This window comes from Lutra lutra, chromosome 7, assembly GCF_902655055.1.
Source record: "Lutra lutra chromosome 7, mLutLut1.2, whole genome shotgun sequence".
In the NCBI taxonomy this organism is placed as follows: Eukaryota; Metazoa; Chordata; class Mammalia; order Carnivora; family Mustelidae; genus Lutra; species Lutra lutra.
Genome location: NC_062284.1, coordinates 45,032,628 through 45,051,347, shown reverse-complemented (window position 1 = coordinate 45,051,347; position 18,720 = coordinate 45,032,628). Strand labels below are relative to the sequence as shown.

Sequence of the window (18,720 nt, the reverse complement as noted above, 5' to 3'; positions counted from 1 at the left end):
CAATAAGATCACTTTAGTCATTTCATTCATGATAGAGGACCATGCCTGTCTCTTCCACAAAGAGACTTTCTTGCCTTTATAAGAGAGTGACTTCGAGCCAGATGACCCCTTGGTTTTAGCCTATTTCTTTTGGATGTTGCCTCAGGGTGATAGGTACCAGAAAAGTTTCTCCCATTTCAATGTGATAGAATGCCCTAAGATGTCTTCTAGGTATCTTCTAGGAAAACTTTTCACTGACCACTGTTGAAGATAGCCATATTCTTCAACTGTGTCATAAACCAGCAGATTTGGCATCAGTTCCCTACCTATAGTTTGATGAATTGGATTTTTTCATTTTACTGTTAGCAATAATTCTTTAACCTACTGGAGAATTCTTATAATTTCCCAGTCAAGAAAGTTGTGCATGTAAATCTGTTTTTATTCAGTAAGTGTGGCTTTATTGATGAAGTGATGCCTTCTGGGAAGTGGTAAACCAGTTCCTGAAATGAATTATAACTTTTGATTATAAAGATGTTTGCAGTGTTATACTTGAAAAAATATATTTCCTCTTAATTCAGGCATGCTTAAATTCATAGAAACTATTAGAATTAAGCTTCCTTTTTTCCCCCAAGGTTTTATTTGACAGATAGAGAACACAAGCAAGGGGAGTGTCAGGCAGAGGGAGAGGGAGAAACAGGCTCCCTGCTGAACAGAGAGCCCAATGTGGGACTCAACCCCAGGACCCTGGGATCATGACCTGAGCCAAAGGCAGATGCTTAGCTGAGTGAGCCACCCAGGTTCCCCTAGAATTTAGCAAGTTAAGAACTTGCTGGCATGATTCTAAAAATCTATCATAGCATTTACATGTTTAATAAGTTACAAGTAGTTGCAAAATGGCTTGTTTACTAGAAAAAGAAACATTTTATTGCATTTATATATCTCTCCCTCTGTCATTTTTTATTAACATATAGTTGACATACAGTATTTGTTCCAGGTGTACAACATAGTGATTCAGCAATTACTTGCATTATGAAATGCAATTACTTGCATTGTGAAATGCTCACCACACTGTTACCATCTGTCACCATATGAAGTTACTACAATATTATTGACTACATTCCTTATGCTATACTTTTCATCCTTGTTGACCTACTTATTTTATAACTGGAAGTTTGTACCTCTTAATTTCCTTCACCTATTTTGCTCATCCCTTGAATCTCCCTCCCCTATGGACCAGTTTGTTCTCTGTATTTATGAATCTGTTTATTTGTTTATTTGTTCATTTGTTTTGTTTTTTAGATTGCACATATAAGTGAAGTAATATGGTATTTGTCTTTCTCTGCCTTATTTCACTTAATATAACAGCTTCTAGTTCCATACATGTTGTCACAAACTGGCAAGATTCCATTCTTTTTTTTTCTTTTAAGATTTTATTTATTTATTTGACAGAGATCACAAGAGGCAGAGAGGCAGGCAGATAGAGGAGGAAGCAGGCTCCCTGCTGAGCAGAGAGCCCAATGCCAGGCTCAGTCCCAGGATGCTGGGATCATGACCTGAGCCGAAGGCAGAGGCTTTAACCCACTGAGCCACCCAGGCGCCCCAAGATTCCATTCTTTTAAATAACTTATATTTCATTACACACACACACACCCCACCCATCTTCTTTACCCATTCACCTATCGATGGAAACTTAGGTTGCTTCCACATCTTGGCTATTGTAAATAATGCTACAGTAGACATGGGGTATATGTATCTTTCTGAATTAGTGTTTTTGTTTTCTTCAGGTAAATACCCAGAAGTGGATTACTGGGTCATATGGTATTTCTGTTTTTAATTTTTTTTTTTTTTTTTTTAAAGATTTTATTTATTTATTTGACAGAGAGAGATCACAAGTAGACAGAGAGGCAGGCAGAGAGAGAGAGGGAAGCAGGCTTCTCGCTGAGCAGAGAGCCCGATGCGGGACTCGATCCCAGGACCCTGAGATCATGACCTGAGCCGAAGGCAGCGGCTTAACCCACTGAGCCACCCAGGCGCCCTGTTTTTAATTTTTAAAGGAATCTCCATACTGTTTTCCAGAGTTGCTACACCCATTTACATTCCCACAAACAGTATATAGGGGTTTCTTTTTCTCCACATTCTTGCCAGTGTTTGTTGGCATATCTTTTTTTTTAAGATTTTATTTTATTTTTTAAGGATTTTATTTATTTGAGATAAGAAAAGAGAGAGCACACAAGCAGGGGGAAGGGAGAGGGGGAAAGGAAGAAGCAGACTCCCTGCTGATCAGGGAGCTTGACCTGGGCTTGATCCTGGGACCCCAGATTCATGACCTGAGCCAACGGCAGATGCTTAACCAACTGAGCCACCCGGGTGCCCCAGATTTTATTTTTAAGTAATCTCTACACTGAACGTGAGTCTTGAACTCATAACCCTGAGATCAAGAGTTGCATGCTCTACTGATTGAGCCAACCAAGTGGCCCATTCTTGTCTTTTTGGTACTGGGTATTCTGACTGCTGTGAGGGGATATCTCATTGTGGTTTTGATTTGCATTTCCCTGATTAGTGATATTGAGCCTCTTTTCATATGTCTGCTTGTCTTCTTTGGAAAAATGTCTGTTCAGGTTTTCTGCCCATTATTTAATCAGGGTATTTTGTTTTTAGGCATTGATTTATATGAGTTCTTCAAATATTTTGGGTATTAACCCTTATTGGTTATATCATTTGTAAATATCTAATGTCATTCAGTAGATTACCTTTTTGTTTTGTTGATGGTTTCCTTTGTTGTGGAAAAGCTTTTCAATTTAGTCCCAATAGTTTATTTTTGCTTTTGTTTCCTTCATCTAAGGAGACAGATCCAGAAAAATACTGCTGAAGGCTGATACCCAAAAGTTTACTGCCTCCCTGTGTGTATGTGTGTGTTTTGTTCGCTTTTAGGAGTTCTCTGGTTTCAAGTCTTACATTTAAGATCTTTAATCTGTTTTGAGTTTATTTTTGTGTATGGTGAAAAAAAGTGGAATTTCCCCCTTTTTCCAGTAAAAAAGAAAAAGGACAAATCATATAGTTTGTCTTTTGCTGCTATCTTTGGAAGTCTTTTTTTTTTTTTAAGGTTTTATTTATTTATTTGAGAGAGAGAGAGTGAGAGCATGAGAGGGGAGAAGGTCAGAGGGAGAAGCAGACTCCCTCTGGAGCTGGGAGCCCAATGCGGGACTCGATCCTGGGACTCCAGGATCATGAGCTGAGCTGAAGGGAGTTGCTTAACCAGCTGAGCCACCCAGGTACCCTGGAAGTCATTTTTAAAAAATAAAGTTAAAGTATAACTTGATGTTTACCTTGGATGTTCATTTTGACCTGGTTCTTTTTTTTTTTTTCCCTTTAAAGATTTATTTATTTATTTAATTTATTTATTATGAACCCCAGGATCATGACCTGAGCTGAAGGCAGACACTTAACCTACTGAGCCACCAGGCGCCCCCTATTTGACCTGATTCTTTTTTTTTAAAAGATATTTATTTATTTATGTATGTATTTATTTATTTGACAGAGAGAGATCACAAGTAGGCAGAGAGGTAAGCAGAGAGAGGAGGAAGCAGGCTCCCCACTGAGCAGAGAGCCCAATTCGGGGCTCGATCCCAGGACCCTGAGATCATGACCTGAGCCAAAGGCAGAGGCTTTAACCCACTGAGCCACCCAGGCACCCCTGACCTGATTCTTGAGCTAACTTTCTCATATGTTATCTGCTACTAATTGAAAATAAATCATTTAATATCCTTGTGAAATAGAAAGCGTGACTATCCTGTCTTAACACTAATGACTTGAAACCATACCAGCTTCTTTCTAGTTGAATTCTAAGAGGTTTTTTTTTTTTTTAAGATTTTTATTTATTTATTTGACAGAGAGAGAGATCACAAGTAGGCAGAGAGGCAGGCAGACAGAGAGGGGGAAGTAGGCTCCCCTCTGAGCAGAGAGCCCGATGCGGAGCTCGATCCCAGGACCCTGAGATCATGACCCGAGCCGAAGGCAGGGGCTTAACCCACTGAGCCACCCAGGTGCCCCGAATTCTAAGAGTTTTTAGGGTTAATCAGGATTCTCTTGTACCATTTTGTGTAAATATTTGGTTATGTCATTGAAAATCTGTTTTCTATTAAGCAAGACCATTATAATTGTTATTCATTATTTGTTTTTGTTTTTGTTTTTTTTTTAGATTTTATTTATTTATTTGACAGAGAGAGATCACAAGTAGACAGAGAGGCAGGCAGAGAGAGAGAGAGAGAGGGAAGCAGGCTCCCTGCTGAGCAGAGAGCCCGATGCGGGACTCGATCCCAGGACCCTGAGATCATGACCTGAGCCGAAGGCAGCGGCTTAAACCACTGAGCCACCCAGGCGCCCCTCATTATTTGTTAATTACCAATTATATGTAAGAAACTAAAGGAGATATGATAAGATCCCTAACTTAAAAGGCTTATAATCAAATGGAATATTGAAGTACATATCAATATAATCTGGTACATGGTAAGTTGCAAATGTTTACATAGTATACACAGTGGTGCTCCAAGTGTTAATGATGAATTGGTTATAAAAGGTTTCATAAGGGCCATAGGATGTGAGTCAGGCCTTTAAGACAGAAGAGGCCATTCTAGATATAAGGGCCAACAATGGATGCTCCTTGTGGTAACTTTAAAAAAAATTAATTTTTAATTAACATATAATGTATTATTTGTTTCAGGGGTACAGGTATGTGACTCATCAGTCTTACATAAAACACAGCGCTCACCACAAAACATACCCTCCCCAGTGTCCATCACCCAGCCAACCCCTTCCCTCCACCCCGCTCCACTCCAGCAACCTTCAGTTGTTTATAGAGATTAAGAGTCTCTTATGGTTTGCCTCCCTCTCTGGTTCATCTTGTTTCATTTTTCCCTCTCTTCCCCTGTGATCCTCTGCTTTGTTTCTCAAATTCCACGTATCAGTGAGATCGTATGATAATTGTCTTTCTCTGATTGACTTATTTCACTTAGCCTAATACCATCTAGTTCCATCCCCATCATTGCAAATGTCAATATTTCTTTTTTGATGGCTGCATAATATTCCGGTGTGTGTACATGCATAATATAAATATATATATATAAATAATATAATTTTTTAATACAAGAATTTAAATAGGGAGTTTAATAGTAAAGGAATTCAAATGACAAGCTAAAGAGTTTGCAGTAGGGAAGTAGAAAATATGTTTTTCTATACATACATGCAAGTGTACATGGATAATGATGTATGTGATTACTTCACGTAATGTTTCATGAGTTTAAGTGCAATGGAGAAAGTTAGTGACAAGTATAAAAATAACCTCCATCTGTTAGAGTGAACACATATGAAAAGTATGAAGAGCAATAGATAAGGAAGTACACTTTTCCAAATCTTATAAATGAAACTATTACACTAGTGATAATTTATTAAAATTTGGTAGTTAGTTGAATAGCTCAAAATTGTCTGGATAGGCTAAGATCCATCTTTTTCCTGTCTTCAGAGAAATTTATAAGGCAAGAAAATCTAGCCTGACAGTTTCTCATACAAAGACACATACTTGCACCAGTTAAGACAGAACTATCTAAAACATTTTAAGTTTTATTTCCCTTCTCTTACTAATACTGTTTGAAGGACTTTTAGTAAACAACAAAGATAATTGGAGGATATTAAATACAGTTGCAAAGCTTCAGTCTAGGACTGCTTAGTATCACTAGGGTTTTGGAAAGTTTTTTATAGAACTTGTTTGTTTCATCAGTAACTTGGATTGGATTGTGTTGTTGCTGTCAGTGCTTGATAATGGTGGGGATGGAGGAGGTGGGACGGAAAGGAAATTCATTTGTGATAGGTTCTGTACAAAATTGAAGGAAGAGCTTTTAATTGTCCACAGTTTATTTAACTAGACTTAACCCCACTTTTTCTTTCTGTTGGCCAGTGATGAAAAATGGAGCAAATAGCTTTCTTGTGGGTCATATATCCAGTACTAGAAGATAGCATTTATGTATGTGTATATATATGTACTTAAATACGTATATTATGTATGTATGTAAGTTGGTTCCACTCCCAGTGTGGAGGCCAACAGAGGGCTTGGACTCATGATCCTGAAATCAAGAATTGGATTCTTAACCTACTGTGGCACCTAGGCACCCCAGAGATAGAATTTTATATTAAAGGCTTGCATGTTCCCTTAGCTGCCATGGTCTGCAGCTTACCGAGCTTATGCTACCAGATGAATAACTAGTCCAGATGGCTAAACTGTTGGAGAGTATAAAACCAAAACCCATTTCAGGAAGCTATCCACTTTGTTCATTTTTGGATAAGATCCATTCTAATTAGTGGTAACTTTCTGAATTTGTTTTAAAATTTAATTTTTAACTCTTATGTTTCTTGATTTTTACCTAGGTTACCAAATACCCTCCTATGTTTGAGATCCACAGACTACATGCCCTACAAGAACAAATCAATGATTTTTCATCTCCTGGAGATACATTAGAAACATAAATATGGTGTCAAAAGATCTCCTTACTTTTCTCTGACTACGGTTTATTTGGACGTACTTTTGTATTGAAGAGAATTATACGGACTGAGGCTACTTGTGCAGAGACTCTGTCGTGTAAAATCATGGACCATCCTAGTAGGGAGAAGGATGAAAGACAACGGACAACTAAACCCATGGCACAAAGGAGTACACACTGTCCCCGACCATCTGGCACCTCAACGTCCTCTGGGGTTCTTATGGTGGGACCCAACTTCAGGGTTGGCAAGAAGATAGGGTGTGGGAACTTCGGAGAGCTCAGATTAGGTAAGGACTTGGTTTTATCAGTGACTTACAACAATGACAGCTTTGGTGTGTTTAAGATAAGCAGTTATAATTTCATGAGAAATTTTCTTAAGGAGGACTTGTTATTAGAAGAACTAAAGAATTTGTGAAGGGAAATATAGTCATTATCAGTTATAATTGTATCCAAGGTTCATCTCTGTGTATGATAGGCTTTTAAATTTACCACGAATTCTGAGATTTTATGAGGTAGGGAGCACTATATACAGATATCAATAAAATGAAAATTCTGATTTAGTTGGTCTGAGAGGTAAACCTAAGTTCTTTTTAACAAACTTCAGGTGACCTAGATGTTGTTGGTCCTTGAACCACACCCTAAGAAGGGAGTAAGGTCTTGCTTTAATTCTGACTCTACCCTTGATAAGGAATAAATCCTTAATGAGTAATACCCAGACTTAGTCTATAAGGATATACTTCCTGTTCAGAGAGGCTTTCCAACTGATACTATGTTTGCATTTCTTCCTGGAAATACCAACATCAGGATTGAGCTAGAACTCCAGGGAGAAATTACGCGATTTTATTTCCCAACCAGGGAAATGGATTTTTTAATTTCAAGTATGAATTTGTGAGTATGATGATGAAAAATGACAAAACCAACCAGTTTGAAGATGTGAAATTGGGAAGAAGATACAGTAGGTATTTATAAATTTTTCAGTGGCCCTTCCTGGATGAATTGGGAAGAGAAAATGAAAGATCTTATATGAAGTTGGACATCAGCTTGGAGAATGTAAAGAGGTTCCTTTTTAGGCTAAAGTGTTTGCTTTTTCTCCATAGCTGTTATGGGTATGGATGATTATAAAGACCCATTGTAAGAGACTCTGCCCCTTGAGGGAACAGGAGAACAGGAGTGTGGAAGGGTAACATGATTATTGTTTGTCACCTTTTCTTCTTCTGTTCTGCAGAAGAAGGGAAAAATGTCTCTGGTCCCCCATAGAGAGAATCAGGGAAGCATCACTGCACTAGTGAGAGATCACTGGGTGCACAGTTCAGTTTAAGGATGCTGAGTATGAATTTATTTTTACTGGTAGAAGGCCAGCAGCCTGGAATTTTAAGACCTGACTAGTGTAATGGAAGGCGCTTTATATTTAGCGATGTTCGAGTTAGCAAATCTAGCAGATGCTACTGAGAATAGGAGTAAGATGTGTAATTTCACACTGCTTGAGTTCCTAGCAACTACTGAGTTGTTTTAGCAGCTAGTTTCGTGAATATTCATTTATGTCATGGATTGACTTAGCTCTAACATCACAGTAGTAACTTGAATTAAATAGAGTATGACATAAGCATCCACAGAATTACTACTGAGAAGCAGTTTGATGCATATGAATTCTTGCTTTCTCAGAACATCATAAAATTGTTTGATTTCTCTAAAGGTAAAGGAAAACTTCATGGGGTGCCTGGGTGGCTCAGGTCATGATCTCAGAGTCCTGGGATCGAGCCCCGCATCGGGCTCTCTGCTCAGCGGGGAGCCTGCTTCCTCCTCTCTCTCTGCCTGCCTCTCTGCCTGCTTGTGATCTCTCTGTCAAATAAATAAATAAAATCTTAAAAAAAAAAAAAAGGTAAAGGAAAACTTCAGTCAGTAAAAACTGGAAATCTGTCTTATTTAATTATTTGTATTAGATGATCTTTAAGTTTACATGGAAATAGAAAAACTTAGTGAGTTAATAGGATAAATTTGTACCCATATGTATTTCAGAGTCCTTACGTGAATTTAGGATAGTTTTGGTAGTTCTCATTTTGGCCCTGTAATCTGTAGAAAGACTTCTCTTTCTTTTGAAGTGGTTTTAGTCTTTTGTGCTTATCAAGTTTTCATTAGCCCTCGGACCATATTGTCATGACATTGTATGTAGGAATACTTTTTTATCAACAGAAACCAGAAAACAAACTTCCAGAATCATTTGACATCTTCCTAACAACAGGGTATGCTATATACTCCATTCCACTGTTCTTTGGGTGTGATTTTCGTAAGTAGGAGATTGTGCAGACAACAGATGATATAAACTAGAAATTGCAAACTCAAGACAGGTACAGATGGGCCTTCAGCAAGGCTGACACTTACAAGGCCATGCTTTCTTTTCCACATTCATTTCTTTATCTAGCCACACTGTCTCTCTGGCCCTCACACAGCCAAATGCATTCATGCTTTCAGAGCTTTTGTACTTAAAGTTCCTTCTACTACAGAATTCTTCTCCCAAATTTTGCTTAGGTGGTTGTTTCTCATCCTTCAGGCTTTACCTTTTCTTTCCTTCTCAGAGAAACCTTCAGTGATTTCTTCCCCACCTCCATTTAAAATGGCACATTTCTCTCCTAGCTATAAAGCCAAACACTTTGTTTTATTTAGTTTTTTAAAAGATTTTATTTATTCACTTGACAGACAGAGAGCACAAGTAGGCAGAGAGGCAGGCAGAGAGAGGGGGGTAAGCAGGTTCCCTGCTGAGCAGAGAGCCCGATATGGGGCTCGATCCCAGGACCCTGGGATCATGACCTGAGCCGAAGGCAGAGGCTTAACCCACTGAGCCATCCAGGCGTCCCCAAACACTTTATTTTAGTCATCACATTGATCACTACCTGAAATGATTTATTTGTGTTTATTTACCTGCTAATTGTCTCTCCTTACTTGAATATAACCCCCTTGGAGGGTGGGGATTCTGTGTTATTTACTGTTGTTAGTCTGTGGATTGGATAGATAGATAGCCAGATGAACAGGAAGAGAGGGAAAAAAAACAAACAAACATAGCCTCCTTCAGGCTCCTGGTATGTGGGGGTGGGGGTAATGGTAGGTAGTGGCCTTAGTACCGCTGATTTAGGAGACCTCTGGATTCCAGGTAGAGAAACAAAGAAGATAATGCAGTGTTAGTACATTTTGGTTCTCTGCAAAACTGTTTCTACCCCATCATTCATTTAACAAACATTTTTCTTTTAAGATTTTATTATTTATTTGAGAGAGGGTGAGAGATTGAGCATGAGCAGAGGGAGAGGGAGAAGCAGGATCTCTGCTAAGCAGGGGGCCTGACATGGGGCTTGATCCCAGGAGCCCGAGATCATATCCTGAGCCGAAGGCAAACAGTTAACCGACTAAGCCACCCAGGTGCACCGTAACAAACATTTCTTGAATAATTACTAACTTACTAGACTTTGGGAAAGATAGAAAGAATAACAAAATGTAGTTTCTATCCTCCAGAATCTGTCTCACAGTCTACTGGTAGAAAGAAAAAAATTATAACACGAAGTGATAACTATTATAATATATTAAAAACTGCTTTAGCAGAGGTTAATGAAGATTTCAGAAAGGAAGCATTATTTGAGAATAGGACAAGACTTCCACTGGTGGGCACAAGGAAGAAGGGCTCTCCAGCAGTAGGAACACGAAACATTATGAGAGTAGCAAATGGTTAACCCAGCAACATGACTGGGTTAATGGATGTGAAGTAAAAGAAGTAATAGATGACTCCATCAGGGAGGTTGGGGCCAGATTGTGAAGTGTTTAGATGGTACTAAAGCATTTGGACTTTATCCTGTAGGTAGTGGAGTAGAATCATCAAGGGTTTTACAACCAAGAGTGGCATGATCTGGTTTGTATTCTAGATGGAAAAATAATTCAGGTAGTTGTAAGATTAGATCAGATAAGAAAGAGATCGACATCTTGTGAATTTTGCTCTAATTGTAAAACTTGTCACATTGTATTATCTTCCCCCATGTCTCTGCATCAAGATTAGCTTGATGGTAGTACTTTGCTTCATTAATCTTTATATTCTCAGCTTCTTTTTACTGCATATGGCATATAATAGATATTTAAGAAATGTTAATGGGTACTTACGAAATGTTTGTTTGGCTTTACAGTCTGAGTCAGAAATGGCCAGACCTGCCTTAGCTTTTAGCTCTGAAAATGGCAGTGAGATGGAGAGGAAGAGATGAATTAGGGAGAAATTTCAGGAGTAGATTGTAGGCAGGATTTGACCCCCAGTATTTGAGGGAAAGCTTTCAAAGATGACTGAATTTGCCAGCTTGGAGAGACCAAGGGAATGAGGAAACTTTTAATGGCAATAGGAAATACAGGATTAGAGTTGGTGATAGGGAAGACAGGTAGTTAATACACTGACTTTGAGGAGTGTGCAGCACATAAGCAAAAATGTGAATCTGAGACTAAGAAAATTTTAGGCTTGAGGTAGGGATAAGGAGGTCATCACTATGTCGGTGTTAATGGACACACAGTCACAGATGATGAGATGATACTTTATGGAGTTTGTATGAGTGGAAGAAAGGTGCATTTAAGGAATGCTGGAAGAGGAAGGGCTTGAAGAGTAGTGAGGTTGAAAAGTCAGAAGAGTTTTTTCAAATTTTACTTTAGAAGTTTCTCCAGGGGTGTCTGGGTAGCTCAGTTGGTGGAGCATGCAACTCTTGATCTAAGGGTTGTGAGTTCAAGCCCCATGGTGGATATAGAGATTACTTAAAAGTAAAATCTTTAAAAAAAAATGTTTATCCAAAGATAACCATTAATTTAATTTAATTTTCTAGAATGTATATCAGGACATATTTTAGAAATGTAATCAAACTGTAGTATAAATGTGTTTTTATCACTTAATATAGCACGGATTTCTTTTTTCAGTTTAAATACAGATCATTCTTGGGGTGCCTGGTGCCTCAGTTGGTTAAGCGTCTACCTTCTGCTCAGATCATTATCCCAGGATCCTGAGATTGAGCCCTACATCTGGCTCTCTGCTCAGCAGAGAGCCTGCTTCCCTTTCTCCCTCTGCTGCTCCCCCTGCTTGTGCTCTGTGCCTCTCTCTCTGTGAAATAAATAAATAAATCTTTTTAAAAAATAAAAAATACAGATTATTCTTTTTTTGAGATAGAGAGCACGCATGTGAAATGGCAGGGGAGCAGAGAGAGCGAGCTCCATGCCCAGCGCAAAGCCCTGTACCAGCTCCATCTCAAGACCCTGAGATCACCACCGGAGCCGAAACCAAGTGTCAGACGCTTAACCAGCTGAGCCACCCAGGCATCCCTAGATCATTCATTTTTAATGTCTGTAGTTATTCTGTAATTTAGCCCATTTATATCTACATATTAATTGTTTCTGTCTTTTCATATTATGAAGGATGATTGTGAATAAAAGGTTGGAGGATACAGTGGAGTGGAGATACATGTGCAAGCTGTTTTTTATTAATTGAGAAATATGGGTCTGCTTTGAGGCCTTTTTAAAAAAAATTTTTGAGTATTCTGAATCAGTCCTGGAAAGAATCATGTAAACATTAAGTTGTGACTGATTCTCTTCCTCCAGAATTAAGAAAACGTTGTCTACATTTAATATAGTCTACAAGTAAATGGCTAATGGCTTGTTTTTCTTTTTAGTTGTAAGAATAAGTAGATGATACTTCTTACCCTTCCTAATATGTGCCTATGTTAGACTAGACAGTGTTGCATATAATTTTAATAATCTTCATATTATCCTTGTGAAATAGGAAATTGCTAGAGAATTTTTTTACTTGCAAATAAGAAAATGGAGGCACAAGGAATTCTTTTTATTTTATTTATTTATTTGTTTGTTTGTTTGTTTGTTTTTGCTGTTTTTCATCTTTGGTACCTGATGAAATACACAAAAGTACATCATTAACACAGAAGAATGTTTTTGACAAAAGTAAATTGGCCAAGGGTAGCAACTTGTCCTTTGACACCCTCCTCCCTGGCTTCTAAAATAAGATACTTATTTCTGTGACTAAAATAGGGTGTACATGACAACATCTTTGCATATTGTTCTTTCCTTAACTGAATTACTTATCTGTCATTAATGAAGTTAATTGGAATTTTAACTTCATCTTTTACCAGCCAGTTCTGTATTTGGCAGTTATGGTCATTAACAGTTTACAGATGCATATTTTCTAAAACCCTTCATTTCATATTGTGTCCCACGAGGCCTTAGAGCCCTTATTTCCCACTGTGAGAGAATGGGAAATGAAGAATGAGAAGATAGGACTCTCGCCTATATACTGAGTTTTCAATAAGATTATGTTTAAAAGATACCAATCTGCTGAGTTAAAATTTTTAAGATTGGGGACGCCTGGGTGGCTCGGTTGGTTAAGCGACTCTCTTGGGCTCAGGTCATGATCCTGGAGTCCTAGGATCTAGTCCCATATTAGGCTCCCTGCTCAGCAGGGAGTCTGCTTCTCCCTCTGACCCTCCCACTTCTCATGCTCATTCTCTCACACTTTCTCTCTCAAATAAATAAATAAGTCTTTAAAAAAAAATTTAAGATTGTATTTATTTATTTATTTGAGAGAGAGCACTTACGAGCAAGGGTGAAGGGGCAGAGGGAGAGGAAGAAAGAGTCTTAATCAACCTCTGCACTTGAGTGCAGAGTCCCACATGGGGCTCAACCCCACAATGCCCAGGTCATGACCCGGGCCGAAAAAACGAGCTGGACACTTAACCGACTGCACCACCCATGTACCCCTTTGCTGTATTAAAATTTTTTTGAAAATCATTTATCTGAAAGAATATAGGCTTAAGATAAAATTTAAAAGTGTTTATTCTTTAGTTGAAAGTGAAGGCATTATAAATTGAAATATTACTTTTTTATTCATAGTTTCTTAATAAATCTATTAATTAATCTATTTTGAACAAATGGAACTAAGTCTGAATCAGCCCAAAACTATGCTACCAATGAAACAGAAACAACTGTGTTGTGTTTTTACAGCATTGTTAAGGTTTTCCTATACATTTGCAAACTTGTAGCATCTTTGGATGGAACAAACTAAAACAAAGTTAGAAGTCATGTCATTACTCTCTTTCCCAAGTGGTTAGAGTCTTGGAGTCATAATTGCCTTTCGAAGTTTTTTCCCCCTTTTTTAAGATGAGAGTAATAATATCTTTACAGATTTGTTAGGAGCTATAATTCCCGTAATATATATAATCACATAATACAGTGGCTGATACATAGTGAGCATTTATATACATAACACAAATATTGTTTAAACTTTTGTTTTAATTTTTCCCAACCTTGTATGAAGATTTTCAAATTTTTACTAAAAAGTAAAATGGATAGGATGGTGATTATCCATAATATACTATTACCTAGATTTGCCAGTTGTTAATATTTTGTCCCATATGCTTTATATCTTTGGGGATGTGTGTGTACATTTGTGTGTGTGTGTGTGAGTGTATGAATGTGTGTCTGTGCTTGCACCATTCAAAGTAAGTTGCAGACCTGACAAAATACCTTCCCCTCTCAGGGATGTTTATGGCCCCACTTCACAGGTGTGTAACAGATTATATCCTTTGTTTTGCTTCCACGGTATGTTGTGGAGGGCTTTAATTTAAAATTATGATTCTAGAATCAAATAAGGCATTTTCATTTTTTTGAAAAAACTACGAAAAAAAAAAAAAAAAGGGGGCGCCTGGGTGGCTCAGTGGGTTGAGCCGCTGCCTTCGGCTCAGGTCATGATCCCAGGTCCTGGGTTCAAGCCCCACATCGGGCTCTCTGCTCAGCAGGGAGCCTGCTTCCTCCTCTCTCTCTGCCTGCCGCTCTGCCTACTTGTGATTTCTCTCTGTCAAATAAATAAAGAAAGAAAGAAAGAAAGAAAGAAAGAAAGAAAGAAAGAAAGAAAGAAAGAAAAAACTACGAATAAATATAAAATTCTTGTTCTTAGTAATATGATAGTTTTAATTTCTTTTGAAATTACACCCAGTTGGTTCTAACTCAAGCAGAGGTTGTAGAATTAAACAGCTTTAACAGATCTTGAGGAAGAATTCTTTTTTTGGTCAGCATAATCCATCAAAAATGGTACGAGTCAAGCATTTCAACCATATTCGCTGACACACAGTCTGCATCACATTAATACAACAATTTTAGAAGTGTCGCAGATAGGATTCTTGCAGGATTATTCATCTTGGCTGGTTTATCAGGAAAATTAAATGGTGAAGTTTTGAGGATTGCTGAAACCACCCTGGAACTGTGTGAGCAGGATTATGAAATGAAGATGATTTTGGATTTGATTATGAGGAGAGTTCAGAATCAATATTTACTTGATGCCATCATGCATCCTAAGGAGAAAACTGTGTGAACTTAGACTTTTCCAAAAAGGCAAGGCTTTTATCAAAGGAAGTGGAGTTTACTGCCAGTCATAGTGGACTCTCATTGAGTAGATCATGTTAGATTAATCCAGTTTTTTCCTGAGTTGGGGTTATTAGGGCAAGAAAATGCTATAGACATATATATTTTTTTCTGTTTTTTTTTTTTTTTAAAGATTTTATTTATTTGACAGAGAGAGAAATCACAAATAGGCAGAGAGGCAGGCAGAGAGAGAGAGGAGGAAGCAGGCTCCCTGCAGAGCAGAGAGCCCGACGTGAGGCTCGATCCCAGGACCCTGGGATCATGACCTGAGCCGAAGGCAGAGGCTTTAACCACTGAGCCACCCAGGCGCCCCAAGACATACATATTTTTATGATCTAATTTTTTAAGTGTTATTTTTAAAGTAATCTCTACACCCAGTGTGGGGCTCAAACTCACAACCCTGAGATCCAGAATCACACACTCTACCAGTTGAGCCAGTCAGACGCCCCTTTTATAATCTGATTTTAATGAAAACAATCATATGGCATAGGTTGTGAAATCCTGATCTCTATAGGCAAGCATTTCAACTCTTTTAACAGTGTCCTCTAGATAACCTCCTTTCTTCTAAGTGTTATTAAAGATTGTTTTTTATTTTTCTGGTGTACACCATCCCAGTCACTCCCCACCTTCTCCCAACATACTTATGTTATACTTTTCATTTAAACTATTTTTCTACATTTATAGTGTTACAGTTGTGAAAATACTGTTCACAACTGAGCTATGAGAGCACTATTATTATATTTTCTTTCACGTATATCTTCATCCCCCTTCCCTCAGAATTAAAAATTACTGATATTTGATTTTTAAAGAATTTTCTTAGTTATCCACATATCTTTCATTAATTCTTCTCAAGTTTCCAATGGAATTGTAAACTTTCTATCAATATCATTAGGCAGTCTTAGCATTAAGATTCCTCCTCTATTGTATGTCTGCTTTCTCAGGTCTTGTCTGTTTAGTACTTCTGAAGGTTGATGTCTTCAGTCTGCTGTTTTCTCACCTACTTATGTCTGTCTGGTTTTTTTGGTCGTTTCAATGGGGTTTTAGAGAGGACTAGAGCTAAATGCCTCTTTTTTTAGCTACCATGTTAAGTCAGCTCTCTCTGTGTGTCATACATTTTTATTCAGCAAGGCATTTATTTGACAGACTTTGAGATATCCTAGTGACATATAAAAATGTGAGCTAGCTGCTAAGATAGTTAAGTAGATTTGTAGTTGTTTTAACCACCATCAACAAAGAGCATTTGTTAGTGGATTGTTGTCATCATGAATGCTATATAAATTCCAGACCGACAAAAGTAAGAGTTACTTAAGTTTTTGGCCTGTAAGGAACCTTAGCATTGCCTAGTCCAACCTTCATCATTTTAAAGATGAGAGAGACTGGAGACTAAATGACTTGGTCAAGGTAAAATAAACTAGTTTGCCACACAATTGCAACCAGAGCCCAGATCTGGGACATCCCAAACAGTTTGTTTCCATTCTGTACTATGTAATCTCACCACCTGTCACTTACTTACATGGGTGGTTAAAATACCATGTGAGATAAAAAAAATTAAAAGGGCATTAGAATAAATATCTCATTCCAAAGATGATAGTCATTGGCACTTAGTACAATTACCTGTTACTAGGAAAAGAAATATAAAGTATAAAATGGTAGCCAAAAATCTTCACTTTAAGTAACATTATTTAGTTTCTCTGGTGGACCATTCCCAACTTTAATCTTCAGGGATTTTTCTGGGAGGTGAAGAAGGAAAACATTGGCTAATTAATTAATTATTATTTTTATTTTTAATTTTTAATTTTTTTGCAAAGTGTGTATTTTAGAATTTAGAGTAAAATCAAAGTGGAGGAGGACATTGTAAATTATTCTACCCTGAGCTTTTTATTTGAATAAGGTTCAGGGGGAAGTGAGGCTAGAGATGTCAGCAGTCCATTCTTGACTAAATCTGGGCCATGATGTAGATTTTGCACTTTTATTCCGTAGGTAGCAAAAAAAACCTGGAAAGGCATTATATGTCATCTTTCCCCCTTGCTGGAGACCATAAATTAATAACTTCTGATCTCATTTTTCCATCCCACACACAAAAATTAATTTTTCTTAAAAAATTGAAAAGCATTTATTTTTTATATTTTTAAGGTTTTATTGATTTGTTGATTTATTGATTGATTTTTTAAAAAAGATTTTATTTATTTATTTGACAGATCACAAGTAGGCAGAGAGGCAGGCAGAGAGAGAGAGGGAGAAGTAGGCACCCTGCCGAGCAGAGAGCCCCATGTGGGGCTCAATCCCAAGACCCTGAGATCACGACCTAGGCCAAAGGCAGAGGCTTAACCCACTGAGCCACCCAGGTGCCCCGATTTATTGACTTATTGATTTGAGAGAGCACACACACAAGTGGGGGGAGGGGGAGGGACAAGCACATTCTGTCCTGAGCACGTAGCCCAATGTGGGGCTTGATCCATAACACTGAGATCATGACCTGAGTGAAATTGAAATTTGGACTCTTAACCAGCTGAGCCATCCAAGCATCCCTAATTTTTTTGTATTGTTAAAAAACACAGAACAATTTTTTTTTTAAATCCAGTAATACTGGTACGTAAAGAATAATTAAAGAGTTTTCTCAAGTTTGGATGGTTTTGCTTCAACAGTAAGTGCTTTGTGATTTTAAGTAATTCTGTGTTCCTATGATTAAAGGGCTCTCTTGGGTAGTTTAGAATAATGTTTCTGCCATGAAACTAGAAGTTCAGATGTCTTTTTGGGGTGGTAATGCTACTTTTTCTATTTTTATTTTATAAACTACTTCAGGGATTAATTAATCTAAATAATTTTTAAAAATCTAAGTAATAGGGCCACCTGGGTGGCTCAGTGGGTTAAGCCTCTGCCTTCGGCTCACGTCATGATCTCAGGGTCCTGGGATCGAGTCCCGCATCGGGCTCTCCGCTCAGTGGAGAACCTGCTTCCTCCTCTATCTCTCTCTCTGCCTGCCTCTCTGCCTGCTTGTGATCTCTCTCTCTCTCTGTGAAATAAATAAATAAAATCTTTTTAAAAAAAATCTAAGTAATAATTAGATGGTTTGGATTTGAGCATCCAGAAATTCCAAATCATGAAGTTTTGTATTGTTTTTGTTTTGGTAGACAGAATTGTAACATCACAAAAAAATAGAGCAAAGTCTTTATTCTGTCAAATGTATATGTATGTACATATAGGGAGTATATACATATGTATGCTAAACAAATTTGGAGATGCTTTGGGATTCTGCTTTTTTATTTACTAAATTGCTAAAGTGATTTTCATGATTTTAAGTTTAATGGCTATATTTTTTTCATCAAGTGCATTACCACAACTGTTACTGTATAATTGGGCTTCTGGTTACTTGTAGATTTTATTATTATTATAAGTAAATAAGTGGGGCGCCTGGGTGGCTCAGTGGGTTTAGCCTCTGCCTTCGGCTCAGGTCATGGTCTCAGGTCCTGGGATCGAGCCACGCATCGAGCTCTCTGCTCAGCAGAGCCTGCTTCCCCCTCTTTTTCTCTGCCTGCCTCTCTGTTACTTGTGATCTCTGTCAAATAAATAAAATCTTTAAAAAAAAAAAAAGCAAATAAGCATTTTCATAAAGATAGATTAACAGCAGAAATATAACATCATCCTCTATAGCTTACTGGGTAAAATTAGTTTTATATATATTGCGCAGGAAATTTATACATCAATGATACAAGTGCAGTTTTCTACAGATACTCTAAAATATCTCTATATTCAGGATATTTGATTATTTTTTCACAAAAAT

The 18,720-nt window shown here is 37.7% G+C and overlaps 1 protein-coding gene across 17 annotated transcripts in view; it reads left to right on the top strand.

Moving 5' to 3' along the window:
- Positions 1-18,720, top strand: part of CSNK1G1 (casein kinase 1 gamma 1) — a 193,981-nt gene that overhangs the window by 77,598 nt on the left and 97,663 nt on the right. For all 17 annotated transcript variants that reach the window (XR_007128513.1, XR_007128515.1, XR_007128514.1 and 14 more), the window contains one exon: positions 6,397-6,796. Coding sequence is in view for 13 of the 17 variants with exons in the window: in XM_047735794.1 (XP_047591750.1) it covers positions 6,616-6,796 (181 nt within the window). In the remaining 4 variants the exon portion in view is untranslated. The remainder of the gene's footprint in view (positions 1-6,396; positions 6,797-18,720) is intronic.